This window comes from Anser brachyrhynchus (assembly GCF_964034855.1).
Source record: "Anser brachyrhynchus genome assembly, chromosome: Z".
Classification (NCBI taxonomy): domain Eukaryota; kingdom Metazoa; phylum Chordata; class Aves; order Anseriformes; family Anatidae; genus Anser; species Anser brachyrhynchus.
Window position 1 is genome coordinate 11950967 of NC_137697.1, and position 11705 is coordinate 11962671.

Here is an 11705-nt window from a genome sequence, read left to right on the forward strand (position 1 = left end):
GTGAGTGGGAGTCAGCAGAAACTGGAAAAAAAATATATTTTTTACTTTTTATTTGATGTACCACTTTAGTAAAAGGCATAACAGGCAGCATGGGTTCAAGCTCTGTTAGCTTTAGAATATTTACTTGGCTCTCAAGTACATCTGGATTCACTGCATTATGTAGTTTGTGATGTTATTTACTTTTTCTGTGCATTGTGAAACTCAGCATTAATGGGAAAAGATGCATTCCTTTGCATTCACTTCCTTAACATGAATCAGCTGAGTTTTAAGGAACAGAATATATGCTTGTATCATATCCATAATGCTGATTTTTCAATGAGTTAAATTATTACACATTTAGTTTCAATCTCTATTAAATGTGACAAATCAGGCACAAATGACTATGAAAGACTTTTTTTTTTTTTTTTTGTGTGTGGATAATGTGAAGATCTGAGCAAACAAAACAAAATGTTCACAAAAGAGTATGCTTTAACCCTGCTTTCTGTCACAATTTCCATTCTGTTTTGAAGACATAAAAAATAATAAACCTCGTACCTATGGGCTATGTTTGACACTACATGCCTTAGGATACACTATCCATTTAATTACAATATACACAGAGCAAATCGTGCATTTCCAGACAGACTTGATGCTATATTATATTTATTTATTTATTTATTTTTAATTAACACCACAGTCAACTACAAAACTACAGTGAAGACACAGAAAGCACCTGAAAGCCTAAATCAAGCTGTGGATTACAAATAATCCTTTAAATGAAAGACCTCACTTCTAGACTTAAACCAGAGATTCAAAGTCAGCATTATAGGAATTTTAAGGTAGACGTAATCAATGAATGGTTATTATTTCCTAAGATACCATAAAAGTCTTTTCCTACAATAGCTGACTGAACCTATTTTTATTTTTATTTTTACTTTTTTTTAAATTATTATTTTATTTTTTTTTTCCCCAAAGCATGCATGGAATATTTTTGGATGCTATTTAGGGCAAGGAGAAGAAAAGTGATGGTATTGGTGAAGTACAAGCGATTTGCAGGATCAAGCGTACAATTTTGCATAAAACATTGCATGTAAAAGTAACATTATAGGTTTTAAGCCATTGCATTACAATTCAACAGTTGTGTTGCACTTAGCTTTAACAAATTTTAAAACTGTAAATTTTGAAGTGAAGAGCTGAACCTAAATTCCTAAACAAATACCTTGCAATGGTACACCACACAGCAGCTATTTTTATTTGGGTCTAAAAAGGTATTTACAATGGCAATATTTATAGTCTTTGTAAAAGTCTTTAGCAATATGAAGACTGAAATCCACCCAGTTTACTGAAACAACAGACGGGTTGACATGGCATGAGGTTACAATCTATCCAGAGGAGTGCTAGTGCCAGCCTTGGCTTGTCAATCTAATTCTGAATGGAAAGCACAAAAAATAGGAATTGCAATTGGAAATAACTGAACTCTTCATGGAAAATTATTAACAATGTATATGAGTAAATGAAATAACAATGTTTTCAGAATACCACTTGGTCAGTGCTATGTTTTAGTTAGGTTGATTATTTGTTTTATACTTGTTTGAAATTTGTTACTATGTTGATAATTTTCCCATGAAAATGGGAAACCTTGTGAACTAAAATCTGTTAGACTGGTTTTAAAGTCAACATGTTATAAATAAATAATATTACAGAATAATTTAGACTTCTTTAATGGTTGCAAGAAAGGAAGACACGAATTCAAACAAGTTTTCTTAATCCCTTTTTTGATATATATATATATATACCATTTATATATATATATACACACATAATTTTTACATTCGTTATGTAGGGCAAAGCTGTCTAAAGTATTTTTTCTCATAAGTAGACTGCTAGGATACACGAGGAAACAGGCTAAAACAGTTCCTGGGACGGCTCTCAGTTTGCTGCAAGTCTGTTTCTCGTAGTCACCAGGAATCATAAGTTTGACGCGAACCGTGGTTTGTCTCCCTCCGACTCTGTGCTTAAGACTGCAGAAGAATCCCTTTGCAGGGGTGCTGTGGGCGGCACTGCCCCCCGGTTCGGGGGGATGGCTCCCGAGGACATCTGTCGGAAGAGTGAGACCCGCTGGGGGACAGTGGCCCGGCTGGCTGGCGGCACGCTGGCACCGGGGGCAGGCTGCGGGAGGGAGGCCAGGGACTCCCCCACAGTGGGGTGAGGCCTGGCGATCAGGGTGGAGATCTCATGGGGCAGGGAGGGCTGCGAGGCGGAGAGGGGCCGCACCTCCCGGCTCAGGTTGGTGTTGTGGAGGGCCTGGGTACTCTTGTGGACCTCGTTCTTGGGTGCAGCACCTGGCGGCGGCTGGGGTGCCTGTGGCTGCTGCTGCATGAGGGAGAGCTGTGAGGCTGTCGGTGAGGCGTACTGGAAAGTTCGGCCGGCCAGGGGACTCTGTACAGGTGGGCTGCAGACGGCAGTGGTGTAGGAGCAGGGCGAGAGGATGACAGCTTGCTGGGGTGTCTGTGTGCTGGGCGAGGGGGAGTGCAGATTTCCATGGGACAGGCTGCCAGTAGTGTAAACAGGAGGGGACTGTGTCCTGACGCGCGATGAGGAGGTGGCAGAGGTGCTGGAGTTCAGCACAGGCATCTGCTGCAAGCTTCCTGGGGCGATGGTCTGCACCATCTCCCTATCATGCTTGACAATCTGCTTCAAGATCTCATTCTCCTGGTTGTTGAAAACCCCTGTGTTGAGGTCCTTCTGGAACTTCTGGAGGAGGATGGAGTTCTTCTTCCCTGTACAGACAAGCAGAAGACTTAGCCAGCCTGACATACTTACTTCACATTTTAGCTCTTTTGCCGAGGCTCACATCATAAACATCGCCTTCACCCAGACATGGTTCCCCCTCTCTACACAAGAACTGCAAGCTTTAATAGTGCCATCATGTTCAGAGACACCTGAACTTTCCGAGCTCCTTCACTTGCAGTGGATTGCCATTATTGTAATTATTCTGAATATGTAACCATGGTAATTTACTGAACAACAGGGTTGAAAAGGCCACCAGGCTCTGCATGAATAACATTCTTCTTTCTGCAAAACTGTCCTAATTTCCACTAAACTCTTAAGTAAGTTATAAGTACATCTTCCATTTAGTACATTCCATGGAACTAATTACTAGCCATTAGTAACCAGTGACCACTAGTTTACAACAAATCATGTTTTCAGATGCTTGTGAACTGATATGATCTCACTGCTAATGTGAAACTTGCTTATGCAATAAAGCCTGTTGTGTACTGTGTACTGTCTTTTCTGTGTCTTGACACTTCTTTGATGCTTTTAGTGTCTGCAAGACACAGATTTTGTGTCATTGGATACATAGGAATACAACTGCACTGAACTGCTTTATTTATTTTTTTATTTTTTAGATAAGACAATTCACATCTTATCTTTTGTTCTGTGCAGATTTTGTATTGTAAACACAGCACTTCAGACTGGATTAGTGATTCGAGCAGACTGCACTTTACTACTAGTATTATTGAAGCACATATCACTTAAGAGTTGGACTACATTTCCAGAAAGCATTGGAAGACAAATTTTATGAGTTTATAAAGTCTTAAAAAGATAAATAAATGCACTGAGTACTCACAAATTGCAAAATAATAAAATAGATCTATTCAATATTAGAAAACTATATATATGTATTTCATTTTTTTTACTCTTGCTATGTTAAAGAAAACACAAATATGTTTTCTTCCAAATCACATTTTCAGCTTAGAATAGATAGCACAATGACAATGCACTGAAAGTTGTTCCCTATTCCCTTTGAAGAAACTGCAGACTTATCTGTATTGAAAAAAAGTGATGTGGATAAAATCTTAAACTAGAATTTTCTTGTGAGGTTGAGGAAACAACATTGAGGATAAATGATTTTATATGAATAGCTGCATTTTAAAACCAGTGTCGATAATGATGATCAGAATGCATTTCTTTCTACCTAAGGCCATATATTTTACCTAATATATTTTATTAGAGAGGTCCAGAATGGCTGGTTGCATAACAGCAACACTGTTTTGATGATCTGCTGTATAATTCCACCTTTCACTCAGATATCCTTGGCCTGCTTTTCTCATTACAAGCTGATCTGAGTAACTCCAGTGTGCAGCCATCAATGCTACCAGAGCCCATGTTGTGAGGAAAATGAGAGCCCTGCTGCAAAGGATTAGCTCACTTCAACAAACACAGGTTTTGAGAGTGCTGAGAGACTTCAGCTCTTCTCAGCACTATAGATGCCATCTCTAAACTGTTTATGTATGAATATGTCATCTACTGCCCCCTAAACTGCATAAATCCCATGAATTGCTGAAGTCAGAAAAAGAAATATACAGGATTCATAAATAATGCTAATGATAATTAAACTATACAGAATAATCCTCAGAGAAGATTGAGAGCTCTCTAAAATTCAAAGTTTTTTATTACTTCAAAGTGTAATTTCAGAATTTCTTATCACATCTTATTTATAGATCAACAGAGCATTTACTTCAATGTAACAGAAATGAATTTTTTTTAAGAAAGGTTTAATCGGCACGTTATCCTTCAACTCTAGGAAAAGAAAAGGTAGAAAGATTTTATGAATTTCAAATATGGAAAAAATAATACTACCTATTCTGTCGAGTCTATCAATTGCCACTGTTTCAAAGGCTCTTCTCATCATGGGGTACTCTTCCAGAACCTCATTGAAGTTGTCCACTGAGAGGGAGTAGAGGCGACAATATGTGTCTGCTCGTACACTGGCAGTTCGACGGCCCTTGGTCAAAAGGCAAATCTCTGGGGAGAGAAACATTCATTACATGCAGTAAACAAAGAATTTAGTGAACCATGAGAAACTTAACAGCTAGGAAGTGACTCAATGCTAACAAGTACTCAGTGGCAATTTTTCTCTTGCTATTTGTACAAGGTTGCATGGGCAGTTCTGAAGGCGTTTGATTCAATCTCTGCTACTATAAAAAAATAACTAATCTCCATTAAAAGCTGTGCTTATAGGTTTTCTCAGTCTACACTCTGATTTTATTGGGCCTTTAAAAAAAAAAATCACTTCAAGTTGTAAAAAATGATCCATCAGCTGTCAAACACAGCTTGCTGACTCAATTAACGCAAGTGATTCTATTGATTTTATTATTATTATTATTTTTGAAATATTCATCTGACAGAGAGAATCAATTCCTTTAATCATTCAGGAGATTTTCTAAACTATTTTAATACATGATATCTGAATGTAAGAACTGATTTAATAAAAAATCTTTCAAACGTGAAAATGCTTTCTATTTGGTTTTATGTCATAGGTATTTTGGGAGATGAAAATTAGGATTTCAGACTTTTTTTTTTTTTCTTATTTGGCTGAACAGCAGATCCCTTTTAACCTCTCTTTACTCCACTTGATTAATCTAGCAGGCTTGCTTCGAGAGTATCTCTAACAGAAATTCGTCGTTCTGGAAGAGAGGGGACTGAATCTCCATGCAGGGTCCCAAGAAACGGCCCATCTTGCAACTGTTTATTCTTGAACCCACAGGAAAAGGTTTTCCGGAAAAAGGCCTAAGGCAGTGTCAGAGGATTGTAACAGAAAAACATATGAGGCACTATGAGAGAGATGCATAAATCCATCTAATGGAACTGTGTTTCCCAATAGAAGTCTGTGATATTCAGACATGTTATGTAAGACCTCATATGTTTGTAAAGATGTCAAACTCAAGGTATTGAATATATCCCACTTCTAGAATACATATGTGATCATTCTTTTCCTTGAATCCACCCCTGTTTTCAATGAAGATCTACATTAGCAAAGTTTACAGGAGATTTACTATTACCTAAAATAAAAGAACATTTAACACAGTATAAAATACAATGGATTCAGTTAGAAATATTCTTTATATTCAACTAAAAGTGAGGTTGTTTGCATGAGACTTTGAAATTAGAAACAATTTGGAAACTTCTTCCAAATTTTCTATCCACCCTTATTCCCTAAAATGTGTTTTCCTTTAGATCACAACTGGTGTTTTACTCACGCATTCCAGTTAATTCACGTTACAGTACAAACTGAAATGAAAAAGTCAATTGCAAAAAGAAGTGTTTGATTTGATATCATTTTCAAGTTTGAGAATGAAAAAACTTATATAAATATTCTGAATTCTAGGGCTCAGGCAGGGTGGGAGATAGTTTCCCTACCCAGTTCTAGCAGTTAAGAGCACTGAGTTCGTATCTGTTAATATTTAAATACTGGAAGTGGGTCAGGAAACTGTTTCCTACCATGCTTGTGTATTAATCACAAACTTGCATTCTCAATGAAGTGTGGAAATACAAATATTTTTCATTAGTAAGAATAAGAAATTCTGCAGCATTACTTCAAATGTACAAAGTGCTAGTACAGTTATTTCTTTTGCTGGATGTCTTTAACAAAACACATTTTTTAAATTCATTTGAATTTAAAGAACCCTGATGTTTTTTGGTCTGACACTTCTTGTTGAAGAATTTCCACATGCTACCTAACCCTGAAGGCTTAGTGGCTAAGATGCTTAAATAACAGTGGATAAATCAAAGGACGTTAATGTGTATCCAGCATAGAATGTACTCGAACCCCTATAGCTTTGGGGAGAATTTATAGACTAATGTCTATTGTAAAAGTCTCGACCCAACGTCCCTCAGAAGACCTGTTACCCAAGAAAAATGACGATTTGTTGTAAAGAGCAAACAGAAGTCAGTCCTTTCTTCTTCCATCCCCTAACGCATCCTGACCCCTTCTCCTTTGATTGCACTCACTGCATTGTAGTTACAAGAGCGAGAAGGACACTGTGCCCAAAGGGAGTAGTTAAATGCAGTGAATACCCATTCCATTTCCTAAGATACACTTTAGATATCACACAGAAATTTTTAAATATATGGTTGAATTTATAAATAACTTAACTGGCTGGAAAATGTGTGATTTATGATTACCTCTTGATTTTCTGCTTTCTTCACTTAAAATAGCTTCAAACAATACTAAAGGCATAATGAGATCTCTTCCACTGTACTGAACAAAGAAAAATACTTGAGCCTATGAAACATCATACACCCCAAACAAAACAAACACTGACTGTGCATACTAAGTATTCTGAAGAGTGTAAAGATAATTCTTTCATCATTATTGGCAGAACACTGTGTTTTAGATTACTTCAACAAGAATGATGGGAAGACACCATAAAAAACGATGTTAGATTTCATCACAGGACAATGGAGCAATGGAATTCATGGTTGTTATTGTAATAAATATATGTTTTCATTCTAAATACTTTTTTTTTACTTTTTTTTTTTTTTTTCTGCCCTTCTTTCCTCTTGTTACTCTTGCCAAGTAAGAAGACTGGAAAGAATCACTATGTAAACTATACAACTTATTCTGCAAATCCTGTGTCAACCCACAACTTCTGGCTGAAGAACATCTCTTTGGAAGGCTCTTCGTATCAATAATGAAGTCATCTAGTTAGATACAACATGAAAGAAAAGATAGGAGAAATGTCCTGCAGTCTGGAAGGGATCAAGGATTGCCACTATGGAGCCTGGCTGCTCCATGAAACAGGAAAAGCTTCATGGTCTCAGCTCCAGTTGAGCAGTCTCATTCAAAAGATGCACTACAGAATTGTATTTCAACCTTCTTGTGATGGACAGAATGCATTTCCAACAATGTTTCTTGACTGATTTGAGTTGTTTTATAGCCACTGATATATCATCTGTATTGCTTTGATATACATATTGATGGCATCATTTCCACACTGGCCACAAGACTAATGTGTATGTTAATTATACGTGTTCTGTATTTGAGTTCATTTAATCTATTCGCTATTTCTTTGGAAAAAAATCTCTAGCATAATAAAACAATTAGAATATGAAATCTCATTTATTTGGACTGGAGAGCAGGAACACAATGTAAAAATTTGCTCCTATGAAACACTTGTGTTTTTTTAAAGAAATAAGAAATAAGAAACTTTTTTTTTTTCCTTAATGAATTCATAAACAGGAGACTTCAACAGAACAATGTAATGAAAATATCCATTATTTATTAAAAATGTGTCTTAATGACATCAGTGCACCAGGTGCCCTCAGCAATCATACTCTCCTAGATGTTTAGTTGATTTAAATGGTCTATGAAAAACAAACAAGAGCACAGGAGTGTGCAGTAGAACACAAAGGACACACACTATTTTCAAATGGTTTGGACAAAGTTCTTTATTAGCATAAAAACAAAGCTGCAGCAGCATATTACTCACTAGTATTCACATCTGCAGTTGGCATTGTGCATTGCCTTCGTGCTGTCACTTTGAAAGTGCTAAATACTTCTATCTTTCCTTTCCAAACATAAGAATGTATTCCATTTCAATTAATAGTTATATATTAGGTATAATTAACCTGTAATTTAAATTTAATTGAAGCTTCACTTTTAGTAATGCTTTTTTTTTTTTTTTTAGCCTCTTTGGACAACAGTTCGCTAGAACAGTCTAAAACAAATGTCAATCACTATACTAATGAAAAATTACTATTTCAAAGCACTAAACAATGATAAAAACATTCACTTGTTCTTACATTCCATATTTAATTAAAATGTAACTAAAATAGGGCACACGTATATAGTATTTATATATCCATTAGTGTAACAAAATACTTTGTACAGGAAATTATATGCACCCGAAAGACAGCACTAAGGGAGACTGATTTTGGGAAAGCCTGAATGAGTTAGGGTGAGTGACTCATCCAGTAAGATGATTCTTAAATAATTAGGATTAGTAAACCTTTTGTAAGAGCCACAGTTTTGGCACTCACTGTGGTCATGTTCATAGTTCTTTTAGACTATATCAACATATCAAGGTGCTAATTTCCCCCCTCCCCTGTTTTGCTGTGGGATTTTTTTCTTCAAGCAAATAACAGACTGTGGGAGCAGTTCAACTCTAGCATTAATTGTGATTTTGCATCCTTCCTACTCTTTGTTGGATGGATCCATGGACAATTCTCTACCAATAAATTCCTGTTTCCAATTTATACAGACCTATAAAAACTCTTTTCTTTCTCTCTGGGAACCAATACAGCTTAGCTGACAGTGTGGCACTTATCCATTAACTGTCAGTTCATTTTGCACATAAATTTTACTCCAAATATAATACTCAAATTTTTATGTCACCTTAGAATTTAATTACAGATTGAAAATAAAATTCAAAAATTCAAATAACAATAAAAAGTTGCCTTGCAAAAAAAATGTGTTCACTATCAGACAAACTGTGGTGATAAAGGAAACAGCTAGGAATTAAGTGGCTACCCAGTTCATTAAAGGATACCAGTCTGGTCCTGTCTCATGGAATATATTTCTTTCTTTAGTGTAGTATATAGTAATATTTGAAAATGCAATGCTATAATGAATTAATATTGTATGCATAGCTTTGTTTTGCAAGGACAGAGGTTCCAGAATTAAAGCAAAAGTTCAATTTACTAGGTACATAGATTTATTTATTTATTTATTTATTTATTTTTGTAGTAATGAGCAACTTAGATAACTAGTATGTTAGCCATATACTGCTCTTCATACTATAATAAAGTAAAAATAATTAGCAATTTCTATGCATTTGTGAAATACAGAAGTTTATTAACAGCTTTGCCCTTTCCAAAGCTATAACAGGTTTCCCCTCATCTGTCAGATTCAACATTACAGGATCTGATGAAGTGTCCTTCCAGCTGAGGACAGCTGACTATTGCTTCTGTTCCTCAGCAGGAAACTTGTTTCATCATGTAGCGGGCATATACATTGCTGTGAAAATGGGCAAGCAGCTATTCAGACCATCTGGCAACTTTCAGCAGCGGAAGAAAGATAGAAAATCAAAGCTATTCAAATGTTTGGGTCAGACAGTCAAACTTATTTGGGAATACACTATGAGAATGGGACAGCAGATTAGAATATTTTTTTATTTTATAGAGAGTAATGAGTTACTAAACTGTTACAGACAGAACTTAGATGTGTGACAGCTCTTTCCATCCACCAGTACTTTCATACCTTTTTATAGCTAGTCTTGTAATCTTTTTTAATTGTGTGAAGTCTTTGAAACACGTTCTCAAGAACAACAAAGTTTAGGTTATTCTCCCTTTCTAATCCAACTCTTCGTAACAGCAACCCTGTCATGGTGCTAAGACAAACAGTTCTTGATTTCTCTCAAGACTGAAATTGTCCACTGACCAGAAACTAGCCAGTGGGCATCTTGGTGTGCTAGTCGCAGCTAGGGTCTGCAACCTTCAGCCTGGGGCATGCTGCTTCCTACTTCAAAACAGGTAATGAATGACACTTTTTCTTTAGCAAAGGGGCATTTAAACTTAAAGCAACTAAAAAAGAAAAAAAATCTTAAGACACCACACCCTTAAGAAATGGAACAATTTTCCATTTCTGTATTGATTTGAGTGTCTCCAATACAGAAAGCCAAGGGAAAATGTTTGGTATGATAAATATGGGATTGCTTTAACATGCATTTCTGTACATCTGTTCCTTTTTTTCTTTTTAAAATTTTATAAAACTTCAAATACATCTATGTTAATATTTACTAGTCTTTTTGTCTTTTTTTTTTTTGTCTCTTTCATTATGTAGTCACTAGTGCACAAAGCAGACAACCCAGGGAGATGATGCTTTTTGTTACAGATACTAAAATGACTAACACCAGGTCTTACAATTAGTCAGACTATACACTGCACCAATTAAAATGATTATAATTATTATCTTCAAAATAATGATTAAGCGGTATGCCAGATAGCTATGTAGATTTTATTTTACAATTGTGTGGCAAAACAGTATTTACATTCATAGTAGTCAAGACTGCAGGGAGAGAAAGGAGGGGACAGAGTGAGTAATATCATCCAAACCCAAATCTGTGGAGTGGATGCAAGTGAAAAGGCTCAGGTAACACTGAGCTAAATACATTACTGCATTTGGTCCTATGTTTGAAAAAAACTTAAAATATAGTCAGTGCTCAACAGGACCATTAATGCAGCAAAAGGAAAGAACTTCAGAAGGAAAGAAAATGGAGACAATTACTGCATTTTACAACTGAGTATGTAATCTCAACTGTCAAAGAGAGTATGGGTATGTATTCTCAACTGTATACAAAATCTATACCTTTTCCCATCTTCCTTACAGTAAATACAGGCTTGCACCTGTACCTGGACAGTTTGAGTTTTTGCACTAGCAGACACACATGAACTCTTGATTTTAAATCTGTCATGGGTGATTGTCCATACAGCTGCCTTCAAATAGAAGAGCTCATCAAACAGAGAGAGGGTTCTTCTGAAATAGTAAGGCCCTTGTCATTACAAGAGCAACAAGAGACGGTAGAGACAAAGAGAAGAAGAGAGAGAGAGAGAAAGAAAGAAAGAGAGAAAGAGAGAGAAAGAGAGAGAGAAGAGAAGAGAGATAGAGAGAGAGAAAGAGAGAGAGAAGGAAGGAAGGAAGGAAGGAAGGGAGGGAGGGAGGGAGGGAGGGAGGGAGGAAGGAAGAAGAAGAAAGGAAAAGAGAAGGGAAGGGAAGGGAAGGGAAGGGAAGGGAAGGGAAGGGAAGGGAAGGGAAGGGAAGGGAAGGGAAGGGAAGGGAAGGGAAGGGAAGGGAAGGGAAGGAAGGGAAGGGAAAGGGAAGGGAAGGGAAGGGAAGGGAAGGGAAGGGAAGGGAAGGGAAGGGAAGGGAAGGGAAGGGAAGG

At 36.6% G+C, this 11705-nt stretch overlaps 1 protein-coding gene across 2 annotated transcripts in view; it reads right to left on the bottom strand.

Moving 5' to 3' along the window:
* Nucleotides 1-641: 641 nt before the first annotated feature.
* Nucleotides 642-11705, bottom strand: part of HCN1 (hyperpolarization activated cyclic nucleotide gated potassium channel 1) — a 205417-nt gene continuing 194353 nt past the window's right edge. For both annotated transcript variants that reach the window (XM_080573171.1, XM_080573170.1), the window contains 2 exons: nucleotides 4624-4788; nucleotides 642-2759 (listed from right to left, as the gene is read on the bottom strand). In XM_080573171.1, coding sequence (XP_080429297.1) covers nucleotides 1948-2759; nucleotides 4624-4788 — 977 coding nt within the window. In that variant the 3' untranslated portion in view covers nucleotides 642-1947. The remainder of the gene's footprint in view (nucleotides 2760-4623; nucleotides 4789-11705) is intronic.